This window comes from Falco cherrug, chromosome 3 (genome assembly GCF_023634085.1).
Source record: "Falco cherrug isolate bFalChe1 chromosome 3, bFalChe1.pri, whole genome shotgun sequence".
Taxonomy (NCBI): Eukaryota; Metazoa; Chordata; class Aves; order Falconiformes; family Falconidae; genus Falco; species Falco cherrug.
Genome location: NC_073699.1, coordinates 110,814,407 through 110,836,165, shown reverse-complemented (window position 1 = coordinate 110,836,165; position 21,759 = coordinate 110,814,407). Strand labels below are relative to the sequence as shown.

Here is a 21,759-nt window from a genome sequence, read left to right as displayed (position 1 = left end):
AAAAAAAATACAAAACTAAAGCATGTAAGCTGCACAAGGATATATGCCCAAGATACTAAAATGAGAATATGGCTTTTCTTTTCCCTACGAGTAATTTTGAAAATGTTGCCAACTCGCAGAAAATAAGTAACTAAAAATTCTTATAGCAAAAGTTAGTTCATGAGGCTTTTAGAAAAACAACGCAGGGAAATTTTAACATGGGAATATAAAAGACAGGTTAAAACAGCAGCTCTGATAACATCCTTCTTGAAAGTATTTCAAGTAAACAATAGGTCTTGGGGCAGGCCAAAAACAGCGTAAAGAAAATGGCTTTGTAGCTTCATTTTGCGCTTCCCCTAACGGTATTAAACCCACGATGATTTTTTCCAGAAGCAGAGCGTGCTCTGGCACACAGCCTTTTCCCAACACGGGAAAACCTGCTCTTCAACATCCATGTAAACTCAGCGGAGCAGAATGCCAGCACGCAGAAAAACTAATCTCCTGAGCTGTCACAACACACGCGTTGCACAGAGAGGGAGCCTGTGCTGGGAATTTGCTTTTTTAAACATCTCGGGCTTACAGCTTCAGTTGCCTCTTCGGTGGTTCACAGACGTTTTCTGGTGATGTATACTCATTTGCGAAAAACTTAAGCATTTAACCAGGAAGGATTTCAGATGCTCTTTTGTTCAGCTTCTAAAATCAGCTGCACTCCAGCTTTTATCATGGCATCATGGCGATGTAGAATAAAGATTTCTGACTGTACTGTCAGCAAAATCAGATGCAAAACCTGAGCAATATAGAGGAGATCATTCTTACTTTAATGAGGAGGCAGACATGAAATCCTTCCCTTATACATGCACTTCACTACAAGTGTAGTTTACAAGCCCTTTTAAAATATTAATCCGCCTTCCATAATTGCCTACAAGTGTATAAAGATGCGTGTGTTCTTAGTCACAGAATTTATCTACTTTCTATTAATCAAGATAAAAATCTATTCATAATCCAGTCTTTAAGTTTCATCCATATGGCCCGAGCCACAAAGGCTTCACCATCTAAGAACCCTGCAATGGGGTTCAGGCCACAAAAAGAAGCCCCAGATACGCCTGGTTTCAGTATGGTGCAGCTAATTTAGCACACAGAATTTTCCTTTTCTCACTTGTAACTGCAAAGGTGACGTTTCAAATCCTAGTGCACGCACCCTATATAACCAGTCCTCATTTCCACTGAAATATCTCATTTTCAAGTAATTGCATTTTGCAGTTCTAGTAACTAACTACACTCCATTTACGTATGAAAAATGAAAGCACTTGAGTGAAGAATACAAAGTGAGCTGTTCTCTTTGTTCTCCAGCAACAGAGAGATAAAAGAGAGGCTCCAAACCAGTCGATGTAACAGGATACCCGCTGCTTTTCGTCAATGGCAGCCGCGCTGAATCAAGGGATCTCACAACCTGCCCTACCCTTGTGCAATTTTAAAATGTGGGACAATTGTCATTTCTGCGAATTGATTTGAGAACAGTGAGTCAGCGGCAAGGCTGGTGACTACCCTTGTTACAGCGAGCAGGAAACACTGCGGCCTTCGTGGAAAATAAAGCAGAAAGCAGCGTGAACATGCGTTCCAGCCACGCACTGCCAAACTTCAGGGTTAAAAAAAAAAAAGGAGGGGCAAAACAAAAACAAGCTCTTGTTGTTGGAGCAAGTTAAAAACCAAGTTACCTAAAATCGGTTTTAACCCCTTTTCATTTTTCAAGGGAGCACATGCCAAATTTCAGCAGGGGAAAGAAGTAAAAATTAAGGGTTTTTTTAACAGCTGCTTTCAAAAAAATGTTTAACCAGAACTGTAAATGATCCAGGATTCCTTTCACAGAAATATGCAGAGCGATTACTTTTTTTCCTGCCAAAATTAACCGAAATCAGGAACTCTGCCTAGATCAGCTATGATTCAATACCCCGTCAAAATAATCTCTAAGTAAAGATTATCTCCTCTAAAGATCTCTTCAGGACAACCTCCTGCAGCACCAGTCCCAGCTGACAGCAGGTTATTCTCATGGCTGGTGTCAGCAGCAGATTCCCAAGTCGGGTCAGGAAATCCAAAGTTAATGTACAGTCATCTCCCAACGGAAGCAACAGAAACCCTTTTTTTCTTGTCCTTCCCTTTCCATATACGAGTTAAGCCACCGTAAATGATCTCCATGCAAAAAACCACCAGCTGCAAAAGGCAGCTAGTGACAGTGCTGTATGATCAGCTCTATCCAGAAGACACAAATCCTTGTGATAGTTTATGTCAACAATAGGCTTTGGAAACAAAATGCCAGTTTGATTTCTTGGACATGGGAAAACAGCACCAGAAAACTGGTCAACGTACCCTGAACGCACCAATGTGTTCGGAAAAAAGAATTTTAAAGACCTGATTATTGCCAGCCAACATCCAGCAAAAACTATGATGCTAACTGCTTAGAAACAAAAAACCTTAAAAAATGCATCCTATTCCATTCTAGCTATAGATTAAAGGATCTTTACCCATTAAACACTTTGACTTCTCTTCTCGATGAAAAATGATCTATTGAAGTAATATATGCACAGGTCTATTACAGGCTGCTGTTTCTGTCCTACTACTAAATACTACATGCATCTAGAAAGGTATTTAACCAGAATTTCCCTCATTCTCTACACACGCGCAAGTCAAAAAGCACACATCTAATTACATGTACCACAGCAAGAACAGCAAGTAACCCATTCCCACTGCAACAATCCAGATGGCTGTTCCGCCACATTCAAGGAGGAGTAACCATGATGTAAATTCATGAGGTCTGGGCAGAGGGTTAGCATCTCTTTGTCAGAGCAGATTCCAATGCTGACCTAAATATGCAGGTAGTTGTTTTGTACACATGATGTGTCCTGCATTAATACCAGCCCACACCAGCCTATTTGTAAGGAAAAAAAATAGCATTCCCCACATGTGTGAAAATAAATAGGGTGTGGGGGGTGCGTGTGTTTCCTAGTTAAAAGAAGTTGTTGAACCTGAAGTTAAAGATATCAGAAAACCCAGTCAAGCATCTAAAGTTTGTTTGGATGAAGAGATCAAGAGGTAACAAGTTGTTACCATATTTTGCAGACCACAGATGAGCAGCTGAAGGGGCTCAGCCCACACACAGGTACCACAAAGAGCCTGAACCCTGCTCTTCCATTTCATAACAAAGCTTTACATTTTCAGTAAGTATACAAGCAGACTGGCTGCTCAGCGTGAAAAGGTGGAGAAAGCAAGCCAGGGAGCAGAGAGCTACACCTAGTACTTTCTCAGTGTAATTACCCTGTGCCCATCACCCCAGCCTCCAGTACCTTTGGAGCTCATAGTGAAAAGCACGCCGGGATGCAATTGCGTGACATTCTTGGCACCCTTTCAAGCCACCAAGAACTTGCCACCCAAGGAACTTTGGTTTGTACATGTCACACACTGAAGTATTTAACAACACACAACTATGATAAAACAATCTACGGGGGGAGGGGATAAATACCTACTGCACAGAAGCAGAAAACAGTCACAAAAAGCACACAACAAGTAAAGTATTTACTGCTCTGAAGAAAGATCATTAAATAATGCAGACAAATGAAATTAAGACATCCTCTTTCCCTTAACTTTTTCTGTCTTACCACACCCAGAAAGGAGACTTAAAGAATCTCCTGCTGGGCTGGAATCCTAAAATTGAAAAAAATGAAATTAAATGATGTTTAAAGGCCATGGGAAAGCAACACAACCATGGTAACTTTCAGCTGGCCAAATAACACAGGCTGCTTGCAGTATTTTTTTCAGTTTTTGACCAGTAAGTTTTTGAGAGACAGTCTCCAGATACTAATTACCATATATCTAACACAAGTCAAGCGACTGGCTTATTAATATCACATTTTAATTTCTATGACAGGCCACACTAATATATTTACTGTAGTCATTTTATCATGGTGACACCTGATCTCTGATGAGAAAAAGCAGGCTGAAATGAATCATGGAAAAGATGAAGACATTGCTCACAAGGACGGAGGACTACTCCCACCCCCACAGCCACTGTTCCCCTCGAGCCCCATGCTCTAGGAGTTTCAGGACAGCCATGGGCTCCTTTTAGTTCTTCCCTGCAACTGAATAATCCATTCCAATTGCTAAAAATCTGTTTGTATTAATCCTGTCTGGCTCATGGAGACTGTGCCCAACTCACAGCCAGCGTTACCAGCTCACTCCTTGACCTATGTCCCTCTCTCCTTACGCTCAAGCTTCGTACAAGCCAAGAATAAAAAAACCTAACCTGGGGAAAAAAAAAAAAAAAAAAGTCTCTGTTACAAACACATGAGCCTATCTCCATAGCAAACAGTCGACTCAGCAACCGCAATAGCTTACTACTGCTGGGAAGACGCTACTTAAGCCTTCTGCTCCCCGCGCTGGCTGTTAACTCAGCCGTGGATGGGTTTGGTGTTGAACCTGGGAGCAGCTGGAGTTGCCCGCCTGCCCAGTTGCACAGCCTTTCTGAACCATGGATGCTCTCAGGGAACAGTGGGACTGCTCACGCTCACAAATGAAACTCTGGGAAGCCGGAGGAAATGCTTTCTCAGCAAACGGCCACGGTGACGGAGCTCAGTGCTGGGAAAGATTAAAGTCATCGAGGCCTTGAGGGTGAAGTACAAAGCCAGCTCTTTGGTACAGCTTTCCCACAATTAAACTTCCACCGATGCAAAGAGGGAAGAAAGAGGGTGGGTGTGAGAATGTGCAAGCCCAAAGTGTCTCTATTTTTCAACATCACCTTCATCAAGGGAAGCCCTGGCTCAAAAACCAGCCCTTGTGAGAAGTCCCACAGCAGCCACCCCAAATTCCCACCTCCTCTGAGCACACCAGGCTTCAGCCAAATGATTGCAAGTGCCGCTGGGACTTGCTTGCAGAAGAGTTGCTGCTCAAGCTGCCGGCACCGGTAAGCCTGCTATCGTCCAGGCTTTGAAAAGAAAACAGTGAGGCAAAGTTCACTGCTATGGCAGAGGAACGGCTCGTTCAGTCTCGAAGAAAAATTGCTTTTGACCCTTTGGCCAAAATTAGCGTAATACTGTTAAAGTAAACAGTTTTTGCCAGCTATCTGCAGATGATCTAAATTAATATTTTGCAACTATCACCTCAGAGCATATGAAACCTTTTTTAAAAAAAAAAAAGACAGTTCAAGACTTATGGGAGGTAGGTATGTCTTAACATCCCTGCATTGCAGATGGAAAAACAAGGTAAGAAGAGGCCAAGGGCTTTGCCCAAGGTCATTCAATGAATCACCAAGGGAGCAGGCTGAGGAACTTGATCTCCTGGCTTGCAGGAGGCCAAATCTTTTCAAAATACCAAGAAAGCAACATTTAAAGGCAGTTTCCTAATCAACAACTGCACTGCTGTCAGAAGGGGATTACTATGCATCTTCAAAAAAAAAAACAAACAACCAAACACCACAAACACACACAAAAACCCACCAAACAAACAGGCAAAACTCTACTCCAAGTACATCTATAAGCCAGCAGAGTGAAATGTCATTTCAAATGGAACCACTATCATGTCCAAGTGCAGGATCACAGAATCATAGCATCATTTAGGTAGGAAAAGACCTTTGAAATCATCAAGTCCAACCATTAACCAAGCACTGCCAAGCCCACCACTAAACCCTGTCATTAAGCTCCACGTCTTTTTTAATTTCATTTAATTTTTAAACACCTCCAGGGATTGCACCACCTCCCTGGGCAGCCTGTTCCAATACTTGACCACTCTTTCAAGTGAAGACATTTTTCCTAATAACTAATTTAAACCTCTCCTGGTGCAACTTGCGGTGCAACAGCTCTCATCTGTCTGCCATCTGGCCTCACACGTGCCCCATCGACTCCACCCTCGGCCGTTCCTTACCTTCTGCTCCCCAGGGGCTGCTCTCCCCGCCTGCGTGGGCGGCAAGCCCTCGACCCTGTGCTCTGCCCTGCCAAAAGGCGGGTGAGATCATCGCCTCCCTCTTCACAGGACTGTTTTTTAGCATTACACAAAATGCCATTTGTTGAAATTCCTAATGCAGAGCGGTTTTGAGATGGTGCATCCTTTCTTATAAACAAATAGAATTGTTCTTCGGATGGGAGTTGTGATGAAAGGCACGCCAAGATACACAGCTGATAAACAATGCCTCTTAAGTAAAACTGGGAACATGAAAGCTTAATATAGAAATTCCATTTATGGCAGATAGTGCTGTGGAAGTTTAGAACTTCTAAAAATGGGCAGCATTGTCCAAAGAGTGAAATCTGGAAAAAAACAGAGTGACCTTAGCTCTCCATCAGAAGTACATTTATTAAGGGTGGTTTTCAAACAGAATTTCTATTGCCTTACATCTTCTACAGCCTTTTAAAGAAATGCCAAAGAGACGAAGGGAAGAATAATTTTGGAGGCTTTTTTTTTAATACTCTTATTTAGACCAACTACAGCAACTGGAAGATGCACATGAGCACTCCGTAAAACCGGAACGGTAGCTGTTATTCTCACGCAAAGGATGACTTAAAATGGAAGGCCTGGGAGGAAGGAAGAAAAAAAAAAAGTAATTTCTGTGATCTCAGGCAGCATATATTATAAAAGAGAAGACATTTGATGAGTTGTATGCTAAGGATTAATTTGCCATTTAAAAATGCAGAGAACAGATGGAACTCTTGGCTAGGACTATATTTGGGAATTACTTCATTTTCTGCCCACATGCAAGTAAAAATAAAACTAAAAGTAGAACTTTTTGTGAAAATTCACATGGGTAGCAAACACAAGCCACAAAAATAAAATAAAAGAGACAATCTTTGTATGAAACAGGTAAAGCGCCACAGTCTCATGAATGTACGTCATGTTGGTGGGGAAAGCGGGTCTTTACATTTCTCAAGTAACCATATACAGAAATACTAGCCTCAGAAATTAAAAAAAAAAAAAAAAAAAAAAAAAAAAAAACACAAAACCCAAAACCAAAAAAAATCCCAAACAACAAATAAAAAAAAGTAAAACACAACAAACCAGTATCATATGAGAGAGCAGTCTCGAGTTTATCTCAACTTCTGATAAAGCGCCCTATTTTGTAATTTCACTTCAGCAGTATTTGTTACAATTTAGAGATTAAACCTCTCCATGGTCCGAAGTCATGACTCCCCTTCCCAAAAGCCTGGGACAGTCTATCAGACTAACCAGGGACCGTAAAACAAGGATGAGGACTTAAGGTATCTGTGGGTAAAATGCAAAAATACGGAACAATGCAAAAGAAAAATGCCTTACATCCTCACAACTCCCTGGATCTACAGCCTTTACGTCTCTGGTCTCCATACCCCATGGCAGCAGCAGCATAGTTACCAGGGCTGGGAAAGGAGGAGCAGCGTGTAGCAATTCAGCTGGTACACTGGAGATTACAGGACAGAAGAAAAGTCCTCTGAGGAATTCCCACACGCAAAGCCTACGTGTTCCACCTGCGTGCTTCCCCTTACGGGACTTAGAGCTTACGGAGAGCAGACTTTAAAACCTCCAAACCATAGCAGCACAGCAAGGCATAGTCTGTAAGCCACACGTACAGTATTAATTAAGCATCTTCCTTTTTTCACATGTGATTTCTAAACGTTACAGGGAAAATGCATATTAAAAAGCAAAACCAACATAAACTCCTTCTGAAATAACTGTTAGATAGCATCTATTTGTTTCTCCTCTAACAACACAACAAGCCATTCCTCACTTCCCTCCGCCTCAAAACAAACAAACAGAAAACTTACAAGCCAGTATTTACCCAGCAAAGCCCCAACCAGCACAGGACGTCTCCAGTGTATTCCCGGACTCTGAAACTGGGATAAATACAGCTCCCAACAGGTTTAGAAAGGGAAGAGGAATAGAAAATTTGTACAAACCCAATAGCTTCCTTTCTGTGACTATTCATCCTTCATAATCCAGACAACAGGACATACCAGGCAGTAAACAAACATTGAAGGGAGGGACTAACTTCAAAGCAACTGTGTAAATCTTACATAATTTGAGGGTTTGAGATCTTGCAGCAACCTCTTACCAAACGAGGTGTCAGATGATACAAGGAGGTCAAACCTGTAGCAGCCGGAATAAGTAGGGCACTCTGCGTCTCTCAATCAGCCCAGCCCGGCACCATTTGTTCGTGGGGACCCAGCACTCTTCATTCTTGGGAATTCACTTTCAGGAGAACAGTGCCTTTCTTTCACACACTAAGGTGCTAGAAAAGCTTTCTACTCTCAAACAGACGTAAGATGATAAAATACGTGAATGTCTTTACTGCCAGGATCTGCTGGAGATGGGTCTTAATTACTCTCCTGATTTCTAAAGGCTTTGATGACGTTTTCCTACTTTTACCCTGGTATAAAAACAATGAATATTTCCAGGTATCTGTGGAGAATACAAGGCAACTGTGGAAGAAAGGAGAAGACAGCCCTGAAAACCACTTCCCTCTCTTCAAAAGGATTCTCCAAAAGGTACTCTTGCTGCCATCCTAGGTTCCTAAGTGTCTTCTAGTCAAAATCATCACTGTGAGCTAAATAAAGCAACTGTATGCTGAACTCCAGATGTTTTTCAGAGAAGTATTTGAACAGCTCCATGTTTCACTTCCCAAACAGGAACAAGAACTTGTGGTTGGAAGGAGATGGGGTGTTTGTTTCTGAAACCCAGCAAGTATCGGGAAATCAAAGAACAGGTCCTCTACCTTTGTTACAGGGGTTTTGCGAGAAGGAGGGATTCGCAGAGAGGTCTTGTTTCTTAATGCCACACATACTAAACGGGCTATTTTTGTTCTTGTATGAAGCACTTAAATAGTAATGCAGCGTTTTCATGGGGTTTATTACTGTGGCATCTACACAGCACACGCCTCCCTCTTCCTCCTTGCAGAAACTCAGTTTTTGCTTCCCCTAAAGATTTTTTTAAAATTAGAACTGCGTCCTAGCACATACAAATTGTTTCTCCTCCACACAACATCGAAGCTCTCACTTCTCTCCGAGTCTGTGATTTTCCACTCATAAACGTGCTGCATTCTCCTCTCCCAGCAGCGTTACCAGCTGACCCTAATGATCTGGAGAGAGATACCTAATCACCCACTAAGAAGCTTTCACGCTTAAAACCTTGATGCCATCATTAGTGGTTTCGGCACCGGCGACTTCACGGACAGACTACACTTGATGCTTGGACGTTAAGGGCAAACCTAAGTGCAGTGGTTACGCAGTTAATTTGACAGGCAAAGTCTGAGGGACGATACCCTTTTTCTTCCTTCCCAGTAAGGTTTATTTACCATTAACTCACGTCCCTGTCATCTCAGTTGAAGCACAGCACATTCTACCTTTAAGGTTCATGCCCCAGTCTCAGAAATACACCTGGAAGAGAGCTGTTCTGCCAGCCCTTAGGTTTTAAGGGGTAGGTTATCCTCCTGAAGACGTTACAGTGCCCCCACCCACACCTCTGCCAGAGCCACAAACATCCTCTTTGGGAAAAAACCCAAACTGCTGTATTTGCAACCTTTAAGGTGCGAAGGGACGCCCTGGCTACGCTTTAATGGAAACACATATGACTGAATGGAGGTGGTGGATGGATTTTTCTTTTTATCATCATAATGACTAGCACTTTTTCAGGAAGTGCTCAACACAGCTTTCCTCTTCTGATATTCACCCTTCCATGTGAATATTCACTAGAAATTATTAAACTGCCCATTATTCCCAAGGACTTTACAACAGGAATCCTCTCCCCCACCTTTTGGTGCCTGTAATGTATGTGTCTCCATCTGAGCTGTCTAGACTCCACCATCAGTGCAGACAAGCAGGCACTTCTAAACTACAATCCCTCTAATCTATTTTAGTGATGAATCACATCCGAGTTGCATTTCTCCCAAAGGAAGGGGAATCTGGACCATTCACACAGAGGGAGGCACCCAGCACAGCCTATCACGCTACATAGTTTCCCTGTTTTGTTTGGCTTTTTCGGGGTTTGATTTCCCTTCACTCTTTCGGCGTGCAGCAGGGAAGAGAACAGGAGGCAGATTTCTTCCTGCCTTCAGGATCCCTCAGACTAAGCCTGACTTCTGAGAAGTAACACGGGCAGCTTCAACTTCCCTGACCTCAGCTAATTCTTTCCTTCCCTCAGCCTACTCAAGATGATTAAGCAAAATCCTTGGAAGGAAATCAAAGCTTTAAAAACGCAATTAGAAGTGACCATTTTGTTAACACACACACACAACCCCAAAGTCAAACCCAATGCACCAACAGCACCAGACCTTCCTCAGGCTACAGCATGCCTGCAGGGGAAAAAAAAAACAAACCAATTTTTAGCAGCTCCCACAGGCTTAAACAACCCAATGCGAAACTCAGGAGGACATCATCTCCCCCAATGCTGGCGGGAACGATGCCTTCCATATGGGGCTCTGGTTTTCCCCACTGTTCCTAAAAAAGGAGGTTAGGAAGGCATGAAATTGCCAAACCTCACACCAGATACTGGCTCCTGCAGACCTGCAGCTGTCCACAGGTGACTTAGAAATGTTATTTTTAAACACAGCAGGTCTTCCTCTCCCAGCAGATAAGGCAAGTTCACACAAAGGCCTGGATTCAGCTGCCTCATATTTGCTAACAAAGACTGATCTAATTGCAAGAAGTCTTTACAGCATTAAATCTTTAACAGAATGCAAAATATTAATGTCATTTGAGATGATCAAAATAGTTACTGCAATAAAACAGATGTCTTTTTCTAGGACCCCTCTCCATTTGCATCCACCAACACCATGTGTTTTTAAGACTCCATTCCTGAAATTAATTTGGAAAAAGACAGAAATCTTTCTCTGTAGAGACAAAGAAACCAAATGCACTTTGAAAAAGCAGCAGTTAAGCTTCTGGGCCTTGCTATGGAAACAAAGACAAACCAGATTTAGATAAACACCTATTCCTGGAAATTTAGGTAGAGGCTTAATTGTTGTGTCATTTAGAGCCAGCAATTACCAATATTGGTTATTAGGAGTGCTGTGGGGGTTGGGGGAGTGTATTAATTGCAGCAAAATGTCCACTCTTTTTTTGGGCAGCTCATGCTAAGAAAACTATGTATAAATAAAAAAGTCGATTAATTTGATGTTTTAAAGGATTTTATTTTATATTCATATAAAAGATGGGGGGTGAGTTCTTCCAGAGGGCTACACCAACGTTGAAATTTCTACATCGTTTCGCAACCATGTCCTACCTGCTTCATATCATGGCAGTGGTAGTGCTAAGATGAGAGGGCAGGCTCCAAATTCGACCCTTTTTGGGGTCTTTTTGGGGCTCATTCCTCCGGCGGGGAAACCGGTGCTAACTTCTAAAGCCGGCAGAGCGCTGGGCGCTGAAAGAAGGTTTCAAAAATAAAAAGCGATTTAAAACTCAGGGCTGAAACGGAGAGCCGGGTTCTCTCCCTCAGTCAGACCTTGCTTTTTTCCACTGCCGTCTCGCTGCGTAACCGCGGCGCTTTCCTGCGCTGTGTGAGAGAAAAAAAATCACCCAAGAGCGAAAGCCGCTCCGGCAAGGAGCTGGTTGGGTTTCGGTTGTTTGTTGTTTTTTGGGTTTTTTTACAGAAAAAAAAAAAGAAAAAAAAAAGTTTTTTTTGTAGAAAGCGGAGGTATTTTTAACTGCCGGGTCTGCGGGGCGGCGCGGCCCCGCCCCGGGGGCGGCGCGGCGGCGGGCCTGGCCGGCTCCCGCCGGTTCAGACCGGTTCTCGGGCACAAACAAGCCGCCCCCCCGCCCGCTGAGGCGGCGGCGGGCCCGGGACTGCGCGCACACACACACACACACCCCCCGCAGGCACCCGGTGAGGCGGCCCCGCATCTCCCGGCAGCGCCGCCATTATTACAGCACCGGGCCGGGCTCACGCCGCCAGCAGCGGCTGGGAGGGGACCTAAAGCGGCGGGTTTTCAGGGCGAGATAAAAATCTGTTATGCAACGCGCATTTTTAATAGATGACTCCGGAGTGTACGGGTGAGGTAATGCGAGCTGGCGCCCTCCCCCCGCCGCTCTGTCAGCAGCTCGGGCGGGAGAGCGCGGTTCGCCTCCCGCCGGCCTGAGGTGACGGATGGGCTGTCGCTGGTTCCCGGCCCAAGGGGACCGAGACACCATTTGCTCGCCAGCTGCGAGGAGATCTCAGATTAATTTTTTAATTTCTTTTTCCCCACAGGAGGATCTATTTATGTGTAAACATGCGTGTGCATGCATGTACAGGTAGTCTCTATCGGCCGGTTTCGAGAAGGGAGGGAAGGTATAAAGGTTTGCTTTCTGTATTTTAATCTCTTCAACACAAAAATATCTCCTCTCTCTTCAAAGCTATCTGAAGTTTTTCTGCCTGTGCTCAGTTTCAAGAAACCTGATACACTCCCAAGGGTTAAAATAAACCCCAACCTGTTTTAAGAGGATGGTCTAGGTTATATTTAGATGAGAAGCATTGCAGGCTGACATGAACAGAAACACAAGAAAGAACAAAGTGAAAATGCTCGACCATCAGTAACAAAAACCTGAGAGTACCTCAGTTGTTTTTTTTTTAATTTTCCCTTCCCTAATTCACATTTCCCTGTACAGAGAGAACATCAAAGCAGCGTGTGGCTTTATGTGAACAAAAGGTAAAGATTTGGTGTTTCACCTGACTCATAAGGATTTACTGTTGCTTTTGTGGTAACTGAAAAGGAGGCTTCCTATTATACGTATTTATTTTTTTTTAAATAAATCTTAGCCTAATTCTTTTTCCCATACAGGCTCCTGCTCAAATCCTGTCATCCTGCTATAAGAGATCAAAAATATGCAGGTAATCTCAACAGTCCCAAATTTATGCAGAATTACCAGCAAAGACCATCTCGCAGATTCTTAAATGAAGACAAGCTACATTTAACCTCATTCCTCCTGATTTTTCAGCTGTCCCCAGCAGAGGCATCTCTCAACCCACTCAAAACCCCTAAATCCTATTCTAAGTCAGTGATTCATCACTTGCTGGCAGACAAACTAAGCGAGAAAGAGGAGACGAAGACAATGGTAGGGGAAAGGTCTGCATTATGTAATGAAACTAAATTCACTTTTTTCTACTTTCACTTCAGTCGTTTGAACAGGCTAAGAAAGTCCCCAACAAAATATGCAGGAGCCTCCATGGGAGGTTTCAGGAAGCCTGTTTTTCCCATGATTAAAATTCTCTTGGCAGTATTTTTTTTCAGTGTATTTCACTATTAAGACACATAAAACAACACATACATATTCCTTTCCAACTGTATTTCACTGCTCCAGTAAGAATTTCATCACAGAAATCTAAAATTAAAAAACAATCTCTAATTACTTTATGAAAGCCTTGCCCACTTGTCACTAGAACTTTAAGTAGAGCTACCACAATTCCAAAAAAAATTATTTTCAAACATCTATACATGCAACTTCTTACCACTGCCTTATTTCAGCTGTACTGGAATGACTATGCTCTCCTAGATCGTGGTGAAAATACTCACTGCATCTAAACTGAAGTTGCTTTTTTCATTTCAAAGCAAGATCTATTTTACATTATGAGATAGGAAATTACTCATCTAACAAGTAAATCCTCCAGCATCCTCAACACCAGACAACTGAATAAGCACTCAAAAAATAAAGAAGGTGGCAAAAGGAAATCTCAGGTTACTTATCTGTAAATTTACACACACACACACCTGTGTTCGCACTTTCACATTCTGGACATCACCTATAGGAAATCAAATGCTTCTGCCAGAATTTGGTAAGTTTAAATCCTGTCTCAACAAGGTACTTAGCTGGGCATGTGGCATTTAAGAGCCAAACGTCCCACTGCTCAGCACCATGTGTTCAGTACATCACTGCAGCAAAGCATTAAAAATAATCACTAACACATAGAACAGTAAGAAACATGTCAAGCCATTTGACATTACAAAACTGAATAAAATAGCACAAATTTTTTTTTTAGTGCATTAGAACACCCCGACAACCAGTCTAGAAAAGATAATTTTCTACAAAGAAAATGGGGGGGGGAGGGGGGAGGGCTGTCCAGGAGGTTGAGCAGGGCACAAACAAAACCTGGTTTGTTTCCTATGGGATCAGACAGCTTCCATGCATATTCAGCTCCTTTCATGACACAGTACAGAAAATATGTTTGCTCATGTATCATTTGTGGTGCATGTCTGAATCAACAAAATCACATTAAGGCTTCTGGTGGAGGAAAATTTAAGTATTTTTCAAGGGGTTTTTTAGTCTTTCAAAGTGGTAAAAAAAACCCCAACGACCCTTTTCCGTAACATGGCTGGGGAATGAGAAATCTCACCCGAAGAAGCCTTCAAAACACAAACTCCTCCTCACATCTGCACAGGTGACGCTATCTAAGATAACAGCGCCTACAGAAAACAGTCACGTCCACCAGCTTCCCCGCCTTAGCCTGGTGGGCAACTTCTGAGAGGCCACAACATACACCAAATAAAGTCCTGCTTCAGAGAATACATTTCATTGTTACTACCTTCTTTTTGGTCTTACCTTCTAAATTACCCCTTTGCAGCTTCCATTAAAAACCTCCTCTAAAGGCCTCCAAATATACACTTAAAGCGAAGGTTAGCTGAGATCCAATGCAACAAACTCCAAACCTTTATGAAAGAAATGCTTTTTTTGTTTTGTTTTTTAAAGAACCTGCAGAGCATCTTTCCTCACATCCAGAAAATCACCTCCATTTAATGAAAGTCATGTTTACATCACACAGCTCTTTGAAAACCACAAGGAACGAAGCCCAAACTTCTCCTCTGCCACCTTCCTGCTAATTTTTCACAGCACCTGCAGGACGGTGCCATGCACAGAAACTCTCACAAGTGTTTTAAGACCCATGAGTTTCCACAGGCTCCACATTTGGCCCCAAACATTCACCGGAGCATGAGTAAGAGACCCACCTCTCCCAGTGAGCACAACTCGTTTTGCCTTTTCCACCCTGCCAGTGGAGAGACAGACAGGACGAGACTTGAGTGACAAAGTTCTTGAAGACGTACGATTTCAGAAAAATTCAGTGTCTTAAAGACACTTAATAATTTCACAGTGTCACAAAATCCGCCGTTTCCACTTATAATAAAGCCCTAAGAGGATCTCCAATTTGCTAAAATCCCCAAGAAATACTACAGGAATTACAAGAAGTAATTCTTCTTCAGACAGTAACAAACTGTCCTTAGTTGCTCCAGATAAATCCCACCCTAGAAATGAAAAATATATAGGGAATTTGGTAAATCAGTCTGGGGACGGACACAGACAGAGTTTACTACCCAGGATATGGAGATGCAAATAAATTTCTGCCTGATCTGGGTATGTGAAACCCAAATATACTACACAGCGAGTACCACTAAAAAGGGGGCAAGGCAGCTTTTGCTGCCCACAGGGTACGAGGGGCTTACATATTTACAGTGCTAAATTTGAAGTGTGTTAAAAATTAAACAGAAAAGTCCACTTGTGCTTTAACAGATTTCAAGGCCAGGTGGGGTTCTGCTTTACAAAGGTATGTTTAAATGTTTATTATCTAACTCATTGCTTAGAAACATGTAAAACTCCTTTCTGATCCTTCAAAAGGAAATATACTATCCACCAGATTCCATTACTTGCTCTATTGAATTTACTGTATTAATAAGACAAAAATGTTTATTTCCCTTTCCTTCCAGAGTAGTGTCTAGTTTTCCATTACTACAGCTAGAAATTGCCAAGAAAACGAAATGCTGAAGCACAGCAGATGCTGGTTTTCTTCTGATTACATCTTAAAACTTTGTTCCAGTGGGATCATATTTAGTCCTCTCAAACTCAGAGCCACATTTCATCCCGTCTCGACATCCCAACAATGACATTTTATAAATATTACAAGTTTCCTGGACTCCCTTCTATCCATTCTGCAATAAGCAAAGGAGCACCAGTGGTTTTTTCCTGCTTGATTTAAAAAAAAAAAAAAAACCTTAAATGTAACCAGGCCTCCTTTTAATTCATCTTCTCAAGGTGGATTTTTTTTTTTGGAGACACCTCTGGAAATCTCACCAATGTTTTTTTTTTTAAGCTGTAGTGTGAAAAGCTTTCACTTGTCTTCATTTTTTGTCTTTAAAGACAACAAAAGGGTTGTCTTTAACTAAGTGCTAAGATCTCATTGAGAGGTGTTAGAAATAAACAAACAAGCCTTTGAGGCAGCCTAAAAGTGGTCTCAAATACTCTAGAGGTCCACTCTCCACCTGCTCTCCAGCCAAGACAGGACCTGGATTTCTAAATCCAGGAAGAGGAAACAATAATTAAAGGTAGTAAATAAATCTTTGCACAGTTCTTTAGACATCGGTGGAGTGGGGAAATCAGAAGAGAAGAAACTAATTCCTTCATCTTCACTTCTGTACGCTATCCCCAGCATCAGCCCATCTAACCCTTCCACAAGGTCCAATATTCAAGCAGGTAAGATTTTGTAATAATTAGCTTGATTACAGAGTTGCCAGTAGTAAAATTCCATTCATAGCAATAATTGAACACTAAGTATTTATTATACTGATATACTTACTTACTTAAAGAATATTTTCAGTTTTGGAAAAGAACTGGTATGCAAATGAAACGTTTTCAACTCTGCAAACCCTTCCGAAGAGCAAAGCTCTTCGCCAAACAGAGTGCAAAACATTTACGGGTGCAAGTAAACCACTCTTAGGGTGGATTTACTCTTAAAAAGTGAAATATCCAAGAGGCATTTCAACATGAATTTTCAAATTGTTACAAGAAATACAGCAATTAGCTCTAGCACTTTCCCTATCCACCCCCACCTGTAGTTTATAAAGCCACACAAATACAGAAATATAGCACTTAATACAGAACCAAGGACATGAGTGTATCGCTAGGAAATGCGTACTTGGATTTTTATTTTTTATTTTTTTTAGTTCAAGTCTGCAATTTTTGCTGCGAGGCAAAAGGCAACACATCAACCTTTTAAATGTCAGCAGCAACAGGGAATGAGAGGAGACTGAACAATACCACTCATCATTGCCGAAAGTATTTTAAAATGCATCCTGTAAAAAGTAGTTGACCTTAAAATTTGCTTATTTCCTCGTTTAAGCAAATAAAAGCGTCACCCCGTTCTCTGGGGACGCAGGCAGCAGCCAGGGTGTAGCCAGGCCTTGTGTCCCTACACCCCCGCTTTGCCTAGCTAGTGCCTTACGGATGCTGCGCAGATCCACCGTGGAAAATAATTAACGACAGCAAGAGCATTCCCCTCGGATCTGTTTCGTGCCAACTTAGCCTTTTTACATTTCACACCGGTTTACTTCTACATCAATGAATAATGCTTTGCCACAGAACACCTTGTATTTTCACAGCCCGGGCTCACAACTCCTCACCGTGCCTCAGAAAACAACCCGCAAAACCCACGGGATGGTCACTTTGGGTCGGGCAACAAGCCGCAGTGCCCTACCTGTCACTGCTGGTACTGCTGCTGCTGCTGATGGAGTCGCTGCTGGAAGATCTGCTCCGGGATCCGCTGCCACTGGGGGAGCGGGTGGGTCTGGACGCCTGGCTGGCCAGCCTCTGCGGGGACTGGGTCCTGGACTGGGACGAATGCGGCGACCGACTCCTGCTGTGCTGGTAATTCCTCTCTGGCCTTCTGCCTCGTACCTCCCGTGTAATATCATCCCTGTAGATATCCCTGTGTACCACACTGGGCAATGTAAACTGCTCCCGGGCCCTAGGTTCGTAACGGGGGTCGTGAGCATCAAAACGGTTTGGGCTTCGACTCCGAGAAGTATAATAGAGCCCATGTTGTAAAGTCCGCTCTCGAGGATCTCTATAGTAATCCTGATCGTAATGTCTTGTCCGATCAAATCCTCCCGTCCCCCGCTCATGGTGTCCATAGGCACTATGTTCATAAGCACGCTCCCTGTTATCTGAAGCCCTGCATTTAGGAAGGGGGAAAAATACTTCATCAGAAAGGGGCAAGCACAACTAAAAGCAAATCATGCAAACATTGATGTCAGCATTGAACTTATTTTTGCAACTGCTTCTCCACTAGACAGCAATAACCTATCAAGCAAACACTGACAAACTTAAAAAACATTTTACTTGACTCCAAAGTTATAGTTGTATACGATAAAGCTGAGCGATCATTTTGTTTTAATCACAGTATTGGGCTTTCATGACCAGCATCTTGCCTGCACAGGAAAAAAATACTGCCTTCCAGTGCAGAATCCTCATTTAAGTTGTGTTTGGGTTTTTTCTTTTTCTTTTAAATTCGGTAAACAAGAAAAACTTCCATGTTTGTGGATATCATAATTAACTTCCCTCACCTCCCCCTCCATTTTTGCTTGAGAGCTTCAAAAATTTTTCAGGAATTTGGCAATTACTGGAGCTCTTCTTGTGCAAAAATGGCATCGCAAATTGGGCTGTAGCCATGAAAGCCTCCGTGCAAAGCATGACCCAGAGGTAAGAAGCTGCTTTCAAAAGGGGTAGCATAACCCATAGAGAAGGCCCAGAAAATTAGGGTTTTCTTGTTGCTGTTCTAAAATATTTCATCCTCTTAGAGGAAATTTGGATTTTATCAGATTGCTACACTCAATTCTCCTCAAAGTTGCATACACTAAAGAAACACCTCGGTTACTAATGTCAGACTACTTAAACTGCAAGGATGCAGGCCCCCAAAAGATACTAAGACCCTACACAAGGAGTATAAATTTTCAGCTGGTGTTTTTATTTGTTCAGACTGCGACTGTTACTGCAATCACAGAATTTGCATCTTCACAAGCACGCTACTTTCAAGTAACTACAGTCCATTTTGTTTCAGTATTTCAAGCGTTTCGCATGTCAATTGAGAAAGGCTCTATGTTCTAAGAAAGTTAGTGTGATCTCTCAAATAGAGATAGTAAAACCGACAGATAAAGTTAAAAGAACGTTACAAATAGTTTAGTAGTCTAATTTAGACAAGTACCAGGACGGTATGTCCAAGTTACGTCTGCAAAATGAAAGATCAAGAATGATTACATTGAATGTTTAAAAAATAATTGCAAAATTCTAAATATGTCAGGGTAGCCAAAGTTAATTTAAAAATTTAATTATCCATCTTACAAAGGACGTTTCAACCTTTTTTTTCTTTTTTCAGCTTTCTCTCTCAGATTCTTCCTTCAGAATCAATTATTAGTCACTTCAATCCCCTGAATCCTAATAACCCAATTGTGCCTTGTGCTTCCTCCTCTCCTGCATCACAGGTCTGTCTTCTATTTAAAATGGCAGAAATATTGTGGGGATCTTTCATGAACTGAAAATGGTATTTGAATCTTTTTCAATTGGCATCTGGGGAGGTTCCTTCCATTCCTCCTCCAAGGAATTGCCAGGTCCTTAATCCTCTAAATGCATTCATCCTCTGCTCTTAAATTATAGCTCATTTTCAAGCTTTCTACACAGCTAGCTCATGTTTTGCCTGCATTTTTTTCTCTCACATTATATGTAAGAAACTACCTAACCAATGCAACAGGATGTCATTAACTTATCTATCCGCTTGAAATTCATTGTTGCCTTTCTGTTTCCATTATCTCTTGCTTGCAACAATGGCATTTTGAAAGGTATTTCAGGAGCTGGCACAGAAACATGTCTCCCTTCCCCCTCCCCCCCCCCCCCCCCCCCCTTTTGAAGGACCAAGATAAACAGTTTTATAAACGATTGCATTTAGCATCCTACAAAGTGTTAATCAGTGAAAGCTGATTTAACGAGGTAAGAGAAAAAGCAGTATTTTCTAGAGGGTTACTGCTATATAGCTGACATAAAAGAACAAAGTCCTTATCCATGAAAAGGACACAGAAGACAGACAGAGGAGCTAGCAGAGCCGAAAATCTAATGGCTACAGTGCTTTTTTGATTTATCTATTAGTACTAGGTACTACTGGAGTTAGTGGAAAGAGAGGGTTTGACTTGGGTTAGGAGAGGGGCTAATATACACAGGGCAGGACATACCAACCTTTTCCAAGTGTGGAAACACGACCTATATTCCCAATTAAATCTAGGGAGAGAATTGTGAACATAACTTCCCCAATTTTGGCCCCTCTTACAGGGGTAATCCACCTTCTTAATGGGCAAGGGTGTCAAATGATATTTTAGATGAACCAACAAGAAAAAAAAAATCTTAGTGACAAGACAAAAAAAAAAAAAATTCCACTGGAAGGAAGTAGTCCCAGACTGAAACTGTAACTCTGAAACCCCCAGACTTCTTTCTTGAGACAGTAGGCACTTAAATAGATCCATTATTTTAATTTCCAGCCCTATGTCTGAATCAAGCAGCTGGTAGAAGATCACCCAATGCACGAGGGCACTCATCGCTGCTGGCCAGCAGGCATCCTCTAGCCGCCTTTGTAACCATCCAGCCCAGTCATTTTTCACTGGTGTATCCACAAACTGGTATTAGCACCACGTCCTTAAAACTAAAGTATGTTTAATGTGGAGTAGCAAAGAGCTTTTTAAGAGACTAGATAGTAATCCACTCCCCATGGCTACTGGCGTCTTGACTGTATACCATCCAATAAATTCAAGGCAGTAGTTCTTATCCCAGCATTTAAAAAAAAAAACACACTATAATTTCCAAAATTTAGTAATGTCCATCATCTCTTTTTGCCAATACCATCAGAAAGAATAATCCCAATAACTTGGAAATGATGTAGATCCAAAATGGAAACATCACAAGCTGCCTTCGGTCTTCTCCATCCAAGCGTTATTTCCATGGCTAAGTGTTGTCTGTAGAATCCAAGGGACTGCATCATTAAAGTCTACTAGAAATTTTGTGGTGACAATCCAATTAACATACCAACTGCGTATAGCGAGAACTGAGAACTAGGCATCAAGCTTTCACAGAATTTTAGGTTCTAGTATTCCGAAGATACTCCATAGAGAACTTCACCACATGTTGTAGAGTAAGATAGCTCCATCTGGCAGCAGGGATACATCCGAGCAAGGCCTTAATATTATCCAAGAAATGGAATCATTACTTCTAGAAAAGAGTAACTCCAATATCGATGCTGGCCAAAGGAAATCTTCCATCTTAAAACCACCTTATTTCAAGTGTAGATATCCAACCAGCTGCAGAAAACATCCTCTATGGATCCACAAGGTACCAGCCACTGGGATACAAATCACTTCCGTTTCCAACCCAAAATAGGAAACATAGATAATTCCCAAAATTTTAAATCCATCTGGGGGCCCTAGATACGAGTTTGTGTTTCTCACCATATCAAATACAAAATACCTGCCTAGAGAAACCTTGGAACTTACCCATCAAGTCTCCGCTCATAACGTCCTTCCCGTGCATGAAGCGATGGTGGGGGGCCGTAAGTGGGCCCCCCCCCACCTCCTCTGAACCCAGAAACCTCTCTACTACGAGATGCTATGGAAACTGTATCATCCAATCCCCGAGCAGCACTGGGAATGGTTCCTGGTTCATTATAATCCGTCCGTAGGTCTCTATCTCCCATTTTGTTGACAGAGTTGTGTGCCTTCTGCGCGCTTTTGATGTCCACAAAATCCACAAACGCTGCCACTCCGCCTTCCGACCCCCTCTTAGGGAGTATTTTGACACTTTCGACACGTCCATATCTGGAAGAAAAGCAAAGCAGAGCACAGATGTTAGTGCTGGTAGAAAAAGACCACATTTAATAACATTGCCTCCTGCAAAATCAACATCAGTTTCAAACCATTTGCCCTTCCCATACGGCAGGAAAAATCAATCTCCAAGCACAGCAGAGGTTAGAAGACATGTTTCCAAAAAGAGGGGAAAAGCCGTTTGTAAA

At 42.2% G+C, this 21,759-nt stretch overlaps 1 protein-coding gene across 5 annotated transcripts in view; it reads right to left on the bottom strand.

Moving 5' to 3' along the window:
* The window catches only part of SPEN (spen family transcriptional repressor), a 70,745-nt gene that overhangs the window by 26,870 nt on the left and 22,116 nt on the right, over positions 1-21,759 (bottom strand). For 4 of the 5 annotated variants that reach the window (XM_055706466.1, XM_055706467.1, XM_055706468.1 and 1 more), the window contains exons 2-3: positions 21,245-21,565; positions 17,413-17,889 (exon numbers count right to left, since the gene is read on the bottom strand). In XM_055706466.1, coding sequence (XP_055562441.1) covers positions 17,413-17,889; positions 21,245-21,565 — 798 coding nt within the window. Of the gene's footprint in view, positions 1-17,412; positions 17,890-19,940; positions 21,566-21,759 lie in introns of those variants that run through there. The other variant, XM_055706470.1, reaches the window with a different exon arrangement.